At 36.9% G+C, this 15,981-nt stretch overlaps 1 protein-coding gene across 1 annotated transcript in view; it reads left to right on the forward strand.

The window, feature by feature from the left end:
- The window catches only part of FAM134B (family with sequence similarity 134, member B), a 19,081-nt gene extending 3,100 nt beyond the window's left edge, over nucleotides 1–15,981 (forward strand). Inside the window, exons 2-7 of the mRNA XM_010005085.1 lie at nucleotides 7,949–8,075; nucleotides 9,861–9,945; nucleotides 10,535–10,672; nucleotides 11,274–11,338; nucleotides 12,431–12,557; nucleotides 15,448–15,981. Coding sequence (XP_010003387.1) covers nucleotides 7,949–8,075; nucleotides 9,861–9,945; nucleotides 10,535–10,672; nucleotides 11,274–11,338; nucleotides 12,431–12,557; nucleotides 15,448–15,956 — 1,051 coding nt within the window. The 3' untranslated portion in view covers nucleotides 15,957–15,981. The remainder of the gene's footprint in view (nucleotides 1–7,948; nucleotides 8,076–9,860; nucleotides 9,946–10,534; nucleotides 10,673–11,273; nucleotides 11,339–12,430; nucleotides 12,558–15,447) is intronic.

The raw sequence follows: 15,981 nt of genomic DNA on the forward strand, positions 1-15,981 counted from the left end.
ACAGTCTTATGGTGCATGACCTTTCTCAGTATGTGCTTGGACTTAAAAAAATGGAGATCTGATTTAAAGTAAAATCTGCATCTTATTTGATTATTCAAAGCTCACTGGTTTGTAATTATATAAGAATATTTGTTTATTTTGCTAGTATTAGTTAATACAGTGGAAAGTATTTTACTTCCATTTATGATTGAATTCAGTGCACAAATGTCGGCAATGTGGTTAGCTCATTCTAGGAACTGTCAGTAATGCAGCAAAGTAAATGTTCACCTGCTCATACAAAATACTTTAAAACTCATTGGAAAGAGTCAGAATTAATTTCTGTGCAGAAAAAATTAAAGCCTCCTTGTAATATCACACAAAAAGTGGTTTTTGTTGCTTCGCAGGTTAAAAGTATTCTTTGTCTGGCACTTGAAAATCCGATTTTCCTTTTTTGTGCAGCTGCTCTGCAACTCAAGGCATGCTCAGCTCATCTTTCTTAGTTGTTTGACTTTGAGAGGCCTTGAACTAGGAGTATCCCAGCTGAAGAACGTGGAGGCTTAAGGATGAAAATTAATGGAGTCTGCAAAAAAGCCTTAAAAGATATGTCTTTGCAGGAGAAAAATAAGTGAGGAAGAACTGCTTCCAAGAGCTAGGTGGACAGCTAATTGGTGTTTTGCAAGCAGAAGTTTATGCTCATGTTGACGGAAAAAAAAGACAGAGTGCAGTAAAAACATCTCTTTTACATCATCAGGTTTTACTTACAAATGGGAAGCTGGCCTGGAAGATCACAGCCCTTTTACCTGCTGATAAAAAGACAGCAGCACATAGTAATAGCATCATAGTCTTTGATAAACAGCAAACAAGTCTTTAATAGTGTTTACATGGCACTGAAACACTCAATTGCAAAGAGGTGTTTTAAAAAAATACCTGTACTTACTAAGTAATGACTTTGTACTAATAGCACCTGACTATCAGATCACTTTTCATGTTTTGATTGACCTCAAACTGGAGTTCAGCTGGTGTTCTCAGGAATGCTGGACAAGAGTAGCACAGGTCAAAGGAAGGGTTTCCCCTGAGAAATGCCCTATCAGTTTGCTTAGAAGAGTCTGTCTAGAGGAGCTAGACAATTAAATGCCCCAAATTCAGTTGGACTATATTTTGTTTATTTTAGCAGGACTTTCAGAAAAAACGTGGCAACATTTAGGACAATCTGCTGTGTTGAGGAACGTGTACTGGAATCACCTTAAAAAAAGTTGGAGTTAGCCAGTTGGTCAGCTAAAGAAAGACAATACAGCTCCATATTAACACTTTAGAAGATGACTGATGTTGTACTTGAATAGAAGAAATTAAAATATCCTGTCCAAAATAAAATCCTGGTAGTAATGAGTTCCCCTGTCCTTTTGCAGAGCACTCAATGTGTTTTTGTAACAATGCGGTTATTTTCATTTTCAGAAAAGTTTGTTCTTGACTAGTAATATAAAGAAAAAAAAACAACCTTTATTGATGGGATTGATGTTGTTTAGCAGCACATTAGTGGTAAATACTCCCAACTCGGTTGAAGAGAAGAAAACACCATTATGACTTCAGCTTAATGCACTGTGCAAGAGGCGTATGGTGTCAGGCATGAAAGGTTGCTTATAGTGTTTTGTTGAAAGTCACATGTTCTGACCAGCCTGCTGTGCAATCCACTGGGAAAACACATCCAGCTTTACCAAATGGCTGATGATTTAAACACATTTCTTGTACAGCATTATTACAAAAAATATTTTTGGTCAAGAAATAAAATGGGCATGTTTGTTACTGAAAGTTGAGATACAAGATAGTCTTTTAGCTTTTTTATTGGACACCTTCCCCTGAAAAAACCAGTAACAGCAATTGGGACTGACTCACTGTTAATAAAAAACACAAAATTGAAGTGTCAGATTAAGATAGATAAGGTCAGAAAGAAGACTTCGCTGGAGAAGCAATGTTGCACTGTATTAGCAGAATTCATTTAGTTCTTAGAAATTATCTATTTTAACTACAGGAGAGCTGGTAAAAAATATATTTGTATTGGGAAATGTTGCTAGTTAGTCTTTGAGGTTGGTAACTACATTCTCCAGCTTCAGTGTAAAATCTGTCTAACTTTGTAAATCTTACAAATTCCAAGCATGCCCAAGCCTTAACATTGAAGGGATGTGAAATGTGATCACTTAAAGGATGTTTGCCACAGAATTACATGTTAGTGAAAGTCTAAATCTGTGCAGTGCCTGTAGATTTCCAATGGGAAATAAATTGCATATGGATATCTACAAGATGGAGAGATTTCTATTAGAACAATGTTGTTGTATTAGAAAAGGTTGTAGATTAAGATTCTCCATAAAGTTTGAGAGTGGAGTGTATTTGTGGATGCTTCCTGTGTTCCTCGTTCTTTCAGTGATATAGCATCCTTTTGTGGGACTCTTTGAAGCAAGTAGGATTTAACATGGTGCCAGTGATTCATTTAAATTGCAGGCCTTGCTGACTTGGTCATCTTCACGTGACACAAATATAATTATTTTACTATACTTAACAATTGCATAGGATCCAAAAGTGGCACAGGATAAAGCACACTTCTACATAATCACCTTTAAAATTAACCACATAGGTCATTAGGATGCTATGCTGTGAGTTCAGTGGTGTTTGCTATTTTATGTCTTTCCACATAGTGCACATAATATTCACAAATTTCTTACATTGTATTACAATAGGTTAAGCAACATGGCATTGTTTTCCACCATACATTTCAACAGCAGATTTTAACGGGTTTGCTATTGGTATTGTAATGCACTTAACTGTAAAATGTGCTTTTTAGATTATTCTGTATTTTGGAGAGAGAGACAGATGGTTATTTTCACTTTTAGTATGGAGTCACCTGAAATTTAAATGTAAAAACATTTTAAAAATGTTTTTCACAAAGTTTATTTTCATATCCATTATCTCTATACCTGAATAATTTAGAAGACAGATTTTTAAATATGGTTTTGGCAGAGATCTTCAGGTATAAAGTGTTTGTTTCAAAGAAGGGTAACTGCATCTTTATAATCACTGCCATCTGCACTGTGATGATTCCTTTCCCCCACAGGACAGACCCACAAAAGCTCTGAAAGGTAAACTTGCTTGATTGGGTTTTCCTAATAGTTTACACTTTATTTCATTTGGTCAAATTTCACACCTAATTCCTGGTTGCCTACGAGATTTGTCCTTAGATATCCACATCCCTTAGAGCTACATCATTTTATAAGCTTTGGATGCTACTTTTTAAAAAGACTACAAAATAGCCACATTATCTATATTTTTATTTACATATCTTTAAGAATATAACTTTCAACTCTTCAACCTTGACTGACACATTCTAAGTTACCCTTAAAATTACAGAGTCTGCACAGGTTTCAAGTGTGTGTTGTTCCAGTTGGGAAATCAAGAAGGTGTAGAAGCTCTGTAATTACTAACTCTTTGTTTATGTAGGTACAATCCTTCAGATCCACCACACCATGGTGTACTTTGTCACTGCTGCAGTTCTGCGTAGCATATCTATGTGAAGATACATATAAAACTGTGTACACATAATTAAAAAAAAATCCAGCACATCATGAAGAGATATTTAAAAGAGTAACATGAGAGCTACTGACCTTTCTGAGATAAATGTGACGGGCCTTTGCTTGAACAGATGTCTGAGCATGACACCATCAGTCATTTTTAGAGAATGTAATGCCACTGACTCTTCTGGATAGAGTTAGTGACTGTGATGTGTTGAAGCATCTGGGGCAGGAGGGGGTTTTGTGAGGGTTTTTTTTGCAGCTAGTAGGTAACAGTTCATGTATTTGCTCAGTTTTAGGAATGATGCAGTAGGTAGTCAGAAGGATATGAGTAATTAATTTTATCTCTAAACACCTTCTGTCATATTGACAGTAGTTTTAGAAGTGTAGTGCTTTATACCAAACTCAGAAGTGATGGGAGTGTAAAACTTTAGTCTTTCTAAATTATGCACAAAAACCTTTGAAGGTGTTCAAGAGAGTTAGCTGCTTATATCACCAAAGAAGCACCTTGACAGGAGTCCCAAAAGCTGTTTTGACAGGAAGCATGGGGGTCACATTTAAGTAATTTATTAAGGTGCTGTTAGTAATTCCATTAATACTATGCTGAAGTAGTTTTTGTATGTTCTTGGTTGACTGATGTGATGCACTCTGTGTTCATCATCTGCATCACTTCCTGTATCTTCCTTTTTTCATTTTTGTGTCTAAATGTGATCACTGAAAACTAATTTTTCCAGATTATGCATCATTATGGGCCTGTCAGCTTTTTATCTAATGCAAGTTTCTCTCTCTTTCTACACATCCATGACATAACCTCTCTATCTTTGCATACATACAACTACACGTTGCACCTCCTTTCTTTCTCCCCAGCTCCTACCCCTCTTTACCACTGTCTCTGTTTCTGGCCCCTGGTTCCAGCCCTCTGGCTGCTGGGTAATGTGGCCACTGGAGCACCCTCTGTGGAAGAGGGACAGGAAGGACAGATGTTACTAGAGCTGGCAGCTGTTGGGAGGTGTGTGAAGAAGCAGAGGCAGCATGTACATCTCATTGTCACACTGAAGATCAGCAGGCTGACTTTTTTACATCTCTAGTTGCCCAAGATCAGAATAAGACCTCAATAGTCCCTGGTGTTCCCTGGAAAATAGAGAAGTGTGCCTGTAGGAGAACTGAGAAAGGTGTCTCATGATTTCATGTGGCCTGTAAGAAACTGCCAAGTATTCTGTTGCAGAGCAAGCTTAAGAGTGGATTTGTAATGTTTCAAAGCAAACTTGACCTGTACCATCCACTCTTCTAGCTTGGTGCCTTCTTTGTCAATGCACCACATGCACACCATGGGACCAAAGCATCTAGCAGTGCATTGTATCTGCAGTGCAGCTCATATTTTCAACATCTTTTAAACTTGGCAAAGCAAAGCATTATTAACAACCAAGAAAAGCAACTCCAGAGAATTTTCTCTGCAAATGTGCTGGTTTTCTGCATAATCTGCATATTTGTTTTGGTAGTAGTTATCACAGTGTGCCATATTGTATCTCCTCCTCTTTATATGATCTTTATATTAGCATATAAGAAAACAGTTTGTAGGTTATTATTTCATCTTCCCACTCAACCCACTTTTGCGATTAACTTGAAGTTAGTAAGCCAGCTATCTACAATTGTTCTGTTTTGATAGTAGGCATCAGGCGTATCCCTTTCCTTTCTTTGTGTTTCTACGAAGTTCCACTTTGTCAGCACTCCTAAATTAAGGATAGCAGTAAAGTCTAGAAAAGGATTTTGTAATTTAGAACACTGTCATAAAAGCAGTATTAAACACTAGAATAAACAGGCAACTCTTAAGATACGTTTCTTAATGTTGCAGAGTGGTTTACAAAAGCTGGAAGCAATGTTTCTTTAAGGAGAGTAACTTATCCATAAAAATTGTAGCTCTTCTAAGACAAAACCCTTGTATACTGCTTCTTTCAAGACAATAAGTATCAGAGAGTATGGAAATTGAAATTGTCGTGTGGATAGGAGGTGGGAAAAAAGTTCTGTGTGATATTGCTGCTTCCTCCTGATGGGTTTCTGCAGTGTTCTTCAAGAGATATATAATGGTTTATTTATATTCTCTGTCCGAGGCAAATACCTGCATGCAGTGCCATGCATTGCTGCAAAATGTGTTTTATTTTCTCTGTCTTACAAAAGCCACCTAGTCCAAGACATGAGATTTTCATCCTATGAATTTCAGGTGCACTATTTTAAATTGTTCTTTTTCTTGAGGGAGGGGAAATAAATCCTTGCCCTGAATATTTTGTATTGTAAGAGGAAATCACTCTATGGCAATGCTATAAATACTGCAATAAATAATGTAATAAACTCAGGAAATAGGCAACAGGTTGGGTTTTGAACTTTAATCAGTTTTACACCATGGTTGAAATACTAGTTTTTCTTTAACTCATGTCCTGCGCTCTGCTGTGCATATGATATTTTGAACATGAATCCCCCATGCATGCTATTTATGTTCTGTATGAAATGGCTCCCAAACCTTGCTCTAATTCTGATGTTGCTGTGTCACCACCTCGTGGCGGAGTTGCTGTACGGTAGTTAAATACAGGCATGGAAAAAGGTGAAGTTTCTCAGTGTGTGTAAATAGACATTTTTGTCTGAAGTTATTCCTGACTTTTTTACAAAAATGAAGGCTCTCTACTTTCCTTCAACCATTATCTCCTTGGGCTCTCTTAAGTAAACCATTTTCTCCTGCTAGAAAGATCTGCAGTGCTATTCTTTGTGCAAGTGGGTTGTGAACTCAGTCCCATGTAAAAACATCGCTGTACAGTTTTGCTTTATAGACTGCAGAAGTCTAGTTTGATAGGGGAAGATTTGCTGTATAGGGATCCACCTCTGTTTTGAAAAATATTAGGTGTTAAGCAAATTTAAAAGCAGCACTTGAATTTTAAGTATGCACCATTATGTCTGTCCCTGATGGGAACAAAACTCCAAAGTAACACCTGAACCAGGTGTCTCAACACCTGTGGCCATTGTACGTGTTCACCAATATTGCCAGTGGCTTACAAAAATGCAAACATGTTCAAAAACTGTAACATCTTTGTGGCTTTCCTTATATCAGGAAATGAGACACATTAGCATATTCATATCTTAAAACATAACTATGTCTTATTTGTAAAAATGAACATTAAATCATAGATAATAAAATACAGTACATAAAAGGCAGGAACTTCTCACAGTAGAACAGATTGCTTAGAGTCCCATCAAGCCTGACCTTGAATGTCTCCAGGGATGGGGCCTGTACCACCTCTCCAGGCGACCCATTCCACTACCTTCACATTAAAGAACTTTTTCCTAATGTCCAACATAAATCTACCCTTCTCTAGCTTGAAACCATTTCCCCTTGTCCTATCATTACATGCCCTTCTGAACAGGTCTTCCCCAGCCTTCTTACAGGCTTCTTTCAGTGATGCATTGGACATTCAATGGATTATGTGTCAGAGTAAAATGACTATGGGACTGTTTATGGCCTACTTGCATTCATTCTGATCAAAAGTGTGTGTAGTGAGCAGTGAATTATGTAAAAGATAACTTGGTTAAACTGGTGCAGAATTTACTTCAGATTCTGAATATCTGCATGGTTATACATCCATACCTTTTACCAATTGGGTTTGACATTGACTGGCCTGCCTGTGGTTTTCCTTTCTTCTGTTGTTTAATAAAACATCATTGTTGTAGATACTTTGTCTACTCCATGTTTTTCAGCAAATTCTTCAGTAAAATTCCTTTTTATTTTATTAAAAGGACTGAAAAGTAATAAACTAAGGTTTGGAAACAGTCCTTTCAACATGAGTGAAAAATAAAAATTCATTAAGAAAATAAGTGTGAACATCAAGACTTTAAGAGCAATTTCTTTTTTTTTTTTTTCTCTTAAGTTGGATAACCATCTCTAAAAAATCACCATAGTTTACAGAACAAAATGAAAAATAATAAAGAAAAAGCACAAGGAATACGTGCATGAAATTAAATATATTAGTATCTGTGGCCATCCTGTGGCAAAAAAATGTACTGTAGTATTTTTTTTCAGAAAAAAAACTATAGGAAGAAAGGAGTTTGGGGTTCAGTTGCTTAATTTAGATTACATCTATGCCCTGAACTCAAGTTTTTCATATGGCCAGAATTAATAAGTAGTAATTTATTCTGTAACTGCTTCTACAGACTAAGAATTGCCACTACTGAAGAGGATTTATTTGATTAAAATAATGGAATTAGCCCAATATAAAATATAGGGGAACAAGCACAGATGTCTGTAGCATAGCAGCAGCTATGTGATCACTGGAGACAATAGCATTACAACATGATTGGCTTGGAAGTTGATCAAGCTTTCAAATGAGCGATGACAAAACATGTTGGGTATTTCTGTTTTTATTCCTCAGCTGGAAAGTCATTGATTCCAGGCAAGACTCCAGACCCAGAATAAATCAGTGCATTTCAGAAACACTGATGAATTTATTTGTATTTCTTCAAGAAATGTCCCACTTCAAGGAACAAAACCCTGGCAAGGTAAGCACCCCCAATTAAGAGTAACACTTTGGTGATACAGATTTTTAAAAAATCAAACACCTGAAAAATAAAACACACATTATGATACATTCAGTCTTGAGTTTCTCCAAAGTTGTTCCTGTGCAGAATACAGCCAGGTTGTCAGTAAGCAAAGCTGGTCACAGTAATGTTTACAGCATGATGGTCCCTCCCCTTGCAGCTGCTGGAACCTCACCAGTCATTCAATGGAAAGGAAATGTAAAACATCACCATTTAATTAAACTTGAAAAAGCAGGAAGAGTGCACGGTTCCTGAACATACACATTTTTTTCCATGTAAGTTTAGTTTACAGAAATAGCTGCTCAAGTATTATATGATAGAAGAGAATCCTTCCTATTTGATTGTGGTAATGTTTCTTTTATACAGATGTAGATGTTTGGGTGTTTTTTAACTGGAAAGAACCCAATTCATGGAAGAGGCAAGCGGCAAGCAAGAGTAAGGTTTCTTCTTTCCTACTAGGAAGAAGATGATTACGTAGTTCTAGACAAAAGTGAAGCAGCTTTCTTTTCCAAAGAAAAATGTAAAATATGTAGAAGTATGTAATGGCAATAGTGGATTTCATTTTTTATACTTGTAATGCTAATTTTAAAAATATAAAAGGAGATTAGGAGGTTTTTCTCCCTCTTTTGGTCTCAGTTAACTTTACCACAAAATATTTCATGGAAACACGCCCTTCAGAATTGGCACATTGGTAGTACATATGACACTCAAATTTTAGGAGTTTAGGCTGAAAATATATATGAGCAACAGAATGAAACAAATTCCAAAGATGTATAAATTATGTGAACAGAAATTGTGTGTTTAGGATAATAAAGTTATATTAAAAATAATATGTATATATTGAGATAAGTAAATGTATCAGCATATACAGTTCCATAATTTTGCCATGTAGTAACATGACATAGTAACTGTATGTTAAGATAGATACAATGCTGATTTAGAAAAGCTGATTTTGACAGCATGTTTTCCTTTGTTTTTCCTGACCTCATTCTCTGAACCACATCATTATTTTACTGTTACAATTACAAGCAAATTTGGCACTTAGGCTGAGTGCAGAATTTGTTTGAATCAGCCATTTTATTGCAATTCAACTCCAAATGGATTCTTTCTGTAAACTTCCAACAGATCGATTCTGTACTCAGCACTGTGCAGTTGTGAAAGATGCATTCTGTTTCAGTCCCAGCAAAGGCTGAATCTCAAGCTTTATATTGAAAATTTAGCCCAGTCAGTTGTTAGAGGAGGGCTAGGGTAGCCGATAAGCATGAAGAGAATGCTTGCCAGCCTATGAGAGGGAACAGTTCCACTAAGCAAGACAACAGGGCAGAGAACTGTACTCATTGGAAGGATTATCTTGCCTTTGTAAGCATGCAGCAAGTATGCATTGCAGTATTTTGGTTGGTAGTTTGGGGTGTTTTATCCTGCATATCAACTGTTTAGCCTTTTTGTGTGTGTGTGTGTAATGAAGGTCAAGTAGCTTCTAGTAATTTTAGCAAAGACCATGAGCTTGTTAAACCTTTCCAATAAATGAATAAAATAGCATATTTTTATAACAGAAGAGGGGTACATTGTAATTAGCCAATATGAACTGTTTGATGCTTATTTGCACAAGAAGTGTTAAAGTGTTTTCTAATTAAAAAAAAAAAAATCTTGACTTTTCCACTGCCTACTAGATTTCATTTAGTATGCAACATCTTTCTTTTGCAAAATGATCTAAGTCTTAATGGCCAATTTTGATGTTTTTGCCAGTTTTGCCTACTAGTCTGCAGTGTATGTACATTTTTCACTGTCTTGGGGAGTTACATTCCTGGAGTTGTCCTCTCTTATGTCCTGTGTAAGTATAGTTGCTTTTTCAGTCCTGATTTACGTATGTGGTTTGTTCATTATTTGGTCTCTGTATAGGGAGCAATATTTTGTTATTATTTTTAAGTATGTATGTGTATATATATTTATATACACAAACTCACAGGCATATATACACAGATGTACATGTAGATGTAGGTTCTGACAAGTGCTTTTGGTCACATGAGATTCAGCTTAAAAGTTGGTTTTTTTAGTTTGTTTATTCTGGCACAAAGTTGCATAGTTGTGTTTCTCAGATAGAGATATCAAAATCAGACCAAATCAAGATAGTGGTAAATGTTACAGTGATCAAAAATTGTGTCTTATTTGAAGTAAAAAAGTGTCAGTTGACATGAATACAATGGTCTCTTCTGGGATGAGAAGGAATGGCTCCTGGAAACTGTATTTGACATTAACAGTTTCTCTGATGTGGGCATTTCACGGTGCTTTTTTATGTAAAACTAATTGTCTTATGTAAAAATAGTAGTTGTCTTACTCAAGTGCATTGTTTAAAATTTTTTAACTTCTTATGAAGTAATATTTCAATACAATTTCTCTCTCTGTCTTAATTTTTATCACAGTATTGTGTGCCTTTTTATGTCCCTTCCTTAAGTGCAATGAATTTGGACAGAAAGTATGCAACAAAATTAAGACTTTTCTGATAAAACTAGATTTTGGAATAGTGGAATATATCAACCAGAAGAAAAAGGAGAGATCTGGTGAGTAATGAAGTATAATCCCAATGTATCTGTATGCAAATAAGATTTTATTAACCATGTAGACAGTTTGTTTTTCATGTGAATTCAAGTGTAAAGGTATTTCTTGCTTCGAACCATTCTTAGCTTTATAAGGAGAGATAATGTATGTAAGGTTTTGTGAATGACGATTACACACAATTATCCAGAAAATTGTCCCCATGTAAAATAATGTGCTGGGATAAGTACACTGCCTGTTTTAACAGTATGTTACAACTGTGCATTGTACCAGCATTGTAGTTTAAAATATAGATATGTATTGCCAGGGAGCATTATGTTATGGTGAGCAACAGAGACTTCTGAAGCCAAGTAAATGAATGTGTTGGAATGAATTTCAGAGCAACAACCTCTCCCCTGCTTTGGCTGCTGCACAGTATATTTTGATAAATGCCCAGCCTCTCAATCAGCCTTTTTCCCCTCACTTTAGCTGCATATTACATAAATTATGCACTTTGTCAACAGGTGAAAGTTTATGGTACTACACAAGCTCTGTGACCTGGAACGCACACTGAACCTCAAAGTCTGTTGTCGTGAGCAGGATAAAAAATATCTTTTTTTCTTTCAGAAACAGCAAAAACAAAACCCACAGAGGATGACAGTGAATTAGACATATCAGCCCTATGTCCTAAGGTGACTTTTTTTCAGTCAGCCCTATCTTGCTTTTAAAATCTATATAGATAATGGAGAGTATCTAGACTACTGTCTCTCTTTTCTGTAGAAAACTTTAACTTGCCCAGGAGGCTGTGTTCCTGAGCTAAGCAGTATGCTTTAAAAGTGATTCATAGTCTTCATCTTTAGGCTTATACTAATTAACTTACTGCACTTGCGACTTCTGACCTTCAAGGTAGTGGTTTATTTGGCCTACTAAACTAGGAATGTGTTTATTTTATATTGGCTGTGAAATGATTAAACTAGAATTTAATAGCAAAGGCAACTATTTTTATTTGCAACAGTGAAACTGCAGTTAGAGGGAAATATTCATGGAAAACCTGTGTCATTTGTCAGATACTTACGTGATCACTTGTCTGATAATTTTTAATGATAGTGTAAATCAGTATATTATCTATAAATATCTTTCTAGATATGTATGAGAACACTCTTAATATCTCCTTTCTCTCAATATTATAAATAACTGTATGGCAAAGGATTTTCCATTATAATCAGAACACCAGTTGATAATTAAAAAAATCAGCTTCCTAGGAGTTCTTGTGCAGTATTTGCTCAGTCGGATTGTGACAGTGATAGTTTTGAAGGTGTTTTTGTATTCTGAAAAAAAAATAAACTTATGTTCCATGGGATAAAAACTGGTAGCTGACATCACTGAATATTGTTGGATAATGATTGTTTTATTTAGCTACTTTTTTGACTGCCTTATAATGGAGGGGTTGATCCTAGTTTATGTATTTCTTTACATGCATATGTATTTTGTATTTGCAGCTCATTCTGCTTTCATTTCAGTAGGATATTACTTTGAGAATGAATAATTGTAATTTTCTATGCTTCTTTAGTGTAACACAGCTTTAGTTATTACAAAGAGGGGTGCTTCAGTTCTAAGTATTGTATACTATTATTTTCATGTTTCTACGATTAAAGCTTAAACAGGAGAGAGTTTATATTGGTATGACATGCAAGAGGCTTCTTTTTCAGTATCTAAGCATTGGCTTCCTGTAGTGTGATTTTTTGAGCATAAGAATACCATGTGTGGGACTTTTTTATGTTTAGGTTAGTCCTGCAGTTGTTGCCAAAGAGCTGTCAGTGTCTGACACCGATGTCTCGGAAGTCTCTTGGACCGATAACGGGACCTTTAATTTATCCGAGGGGTATTCTCCACAGACAGACACATCTGATGGTATGTAATGGCTTCATCTATGTCATTGGTGAATTGCAGTCATGTAAGTTACCTGAAAACAATTAGAGAATTCTAGGACATGATGTTGGTTTGGTTGGTTTTCCCCCTACAAGGAATTTAGCATTAATTCCAATGTTTATATAATTTTGGACACATCTTGTGATAGAGATGTCCTCATCTTAAAAGCAACTAAGTACATCTGTAAGCATTTAAATAAATAAGTAGTGGTGGGTAAAACTGACACATTCAATATATGCTGGACTTAGCTCTCTCTTCTGCTAAACTTTTAAAAGCTAGTAAATCTTTTAAGTTTCTCTCAGTGTTTCTGTGAGCAAACTATATAAGGAAAAGATGAGGAAGAAAAAGTGAATACTTTTCATTGCTGAAGAGCCAATTAAATAAAGCCTTATTAGGTTTCATTACTAGAATGCTGATGAAGATAGCCAGCAAGGAACCTAAATGAGATGTGAAGACTTAAGACTAGGAAAAGATTGTCAAGCACTTGTCTTGGTCTTGAACAGATCTTGGATCTTCTTATTTTTTATAGATGAAGCTTTCAGTTAGTACTTTGCCTGAAGAGATTAAGGACAAGAGCAGTTTGGTGTGATCTTGTCAGTGGATTTCTTTCTCTGCTTGTCTGGCAGAGCTTTCTTCTCTTCTAGGAAAATGTTCACTGAAAATGAGATGTGGAGTGATACCACTTACCGTAAAGGCCAGATTAATAATTTGAATTATTTTGTTAATATTTCAAGTTGTAAATAGAAAGAATTGTCCAATCACAGTTGTAAGCTGGAATGAGCCTTTGTCATTCATCTCATCTAACCTCCTCTTCAGAACAGATTCAACTCAATCCAGTTGGTCAGGGCTGTGACCAGCTGAATTTAGAGCATATCCAGTGGCAGGGATTCAGCAACCTCCCTGAACAGTGTATTTCACTATTTGATCACCCTCATGATGAAAAGTTTTTTCTTACAGTCAGTAAGAATTGCCTGTATTTGAGGTTGTGTTGATTTACTCTCACCCTTACACTTTGCCCCTCTAAGAAGAGCCAGGCCCCATCTCCTCTAAACCTTGCCCTTAGGTATTTGAAGACAACTATGTGATCCTCTTTTTGCTCTTCTGAAGGCCAAAAAAAGCCCATTCTCTTACCATGTCCTCATGTGGCTTGTTCTCCAGCCCCCTAATAATTACGCTGGCCCTCCAGAGGACTGACTCCAGTCTTTTGTTGTCTTTCTTCTACTGGAGCGGTCAAAACTGGACAAAGTGCTCCAAAATGTGCCCTCTCAGATGCTGAATAGAGGGGGGGGAATGCCTTCCATTGAATTTCTGACTTTGGTTTTGGTAGTATAGCTGAGTGTGTCGTTGGCCTTCCTTGCTGCAAGGGCATACCCCTGAGTTGCTGTCCACAGGTCTTTTTCTTGAAAGCCGCTTTCTGTCTCCTTGCCCCCAGCTTGTACTGCTGCACGGGTTGTTCCACTCCAGATGTAGGACTTTGCATTTTCTTTTGCTGAATTTCATGATGTTCCTTTTCAGCCTGTTCATTTCTCCAGCCTGTTGAGGTCCCTCTGAGGGCCCTGCTCCCCAAAATATCAAATATACCTCCCGCAGCGCCGTTCCTTTCTGCCTGTGAACTTGCTGAGAGTGCACTCTATTCTGTCATCTAAGTAATGAATAAAAACATTGAACAGTGTTGGCTTCAGCACCTTTGAGAGACACCACTAATAACTGCCCTCCAGTTGGATCTTGTATCACTGATCACAACAGTTTGAGCCTGGCATCCAGCCAATTTTCCACCCACCTTACAGTTCACCTAACCAGTTTGCCCACCAGTATGGCTGTAAGGATAACGTGGGAAACAGTACTAAAGGCCTTGCTAAGTGAAAAGTAAACAACATCCACTCTTCTCCCCTATGGAGCATTTCAGCAAATGGTATATACACACAAGTGCAAGACCAGATGGGATTCATCCAAGGACTGGCTCATCTCCTGTCAAAGCTCTGTGCATTTCAGCCACCACAGCACAGCCCTTCTTTCTCACCTTCCCAGCCTGTTCTTCCTAAAGAAAATGGAGAAAATGACATATGAGGCATTTTTAGGATTAATTTTGTTAGACCTTTTCAATGCCTCTATTACTTTTTTTTTCATAGAAAGTAAGTTCAAACTGGGTTTTTTTTACCTTCTAATTCAAATACTAAATCAAAGTATTACCTTATGCTCATTTAAGCCTCTTCCAGAGGCCATGTGTTGTCCAGTATGTTTCACACATTTCTGATAACAAATATTGGGCCATTAATGCAGCCATAAAGATCTAAGATTTGTTTACATTCTGCTTTTTATCCTCTTGAAAAAAATGAAGCAATCCTGGTCATCTGTAGAGTATCCTTTTTCTGTTTCCTATTTAATACAAGCATTGGCCAAGAAAGGAGAAAGTTCTAAACCTATTTAAACAAATGTATTCAAAGCTGTTAATACATTTGTACATGCTTATGTATTTATCATTTATATATATGGTGAAAAAAGAGTTGCTGTCGCATTGTACATTTTAGGAGTTTATGTGGTTGATGTATTTAGAACTGGCCATGCTAAGGATTTGCATGGGTTGTTTCATAAACAGCTATATATCATTTCAAAAAGATATTTTACTCAGATAACTTTCTGAGATAGGCTGATTCCAGGTGATTTGTTGTACTAGATTTACGACTTCAAACCTGTGTTATTTTAGATGTCACACACAGCTCCTCTGCACTGCAACTACCAAAGGCTGCCAGAGTCTGGATTAGTAAATGTATTCAAAGGAACAATTGCTAATAACATTTTTACATTTGGCTGCTTTTTTGGGGAAGCCTTCCATGTTTACTAACACTGTTGCCTTCTGTTAACCCTGTAATAGATTTTGACCGACCTAGTGATCATGAAGAAGCTTTTGCCAGAGACCTTTCAGAATTTCCCTCTTTAGAAAACGGCGCCGGGACAAACGATGATGACGACTCAAGCATCGGCATCCCCGTCCAGCACAAACGGAGAAAAGAACAAACTTCTTTCAAGGTGGATCATGCTTCCAGACAGAGTAAAGAGAGACCGTCCACTGCAGGGCTGTCCTTGCCGTTGACCAGTGACCAAACCTTTAATTTAATGAGTGGCATTGCTGGGGATGTCATTGCTGCTGCAGTGTCTGCTGCCATCAAAGACCAGCTGCAGGCCGCACAGCAGGCTCCCTCGCACGCCGCACCCAGTTTGAGCGAGGAGACAGACACAGAGGAAGCTGATGATTTTGAACTTCTTGACCAGTCTGAGCTTGAGCAGATTGAGAAGGAATTGGGACTTTCACAAGGCCAAGAAGCAGAATCTCAAGAAAAGAAAAAATCAGGCTTCCTTTCAAATCTGCTTGGAAGTCATTAACCTAGAAATTGCAGCTAATAACATA

This window comes from Chaetura pelagica, unplaced genomic scaffold, assembly GCF_000747805.2.
Source record: "Chaetura pelagica isolate M959 unplaced genomic scaffold, ChaPel_1.0 scaffold219, whole genome shotgun sequence".
In the NCBI taxonomy this organism is placed as follows: Eukaryota; Metazoa; Chordata; class Aves; order Apodiformes; family Apodidae; genus Chaetura; species Chaetura pelagica.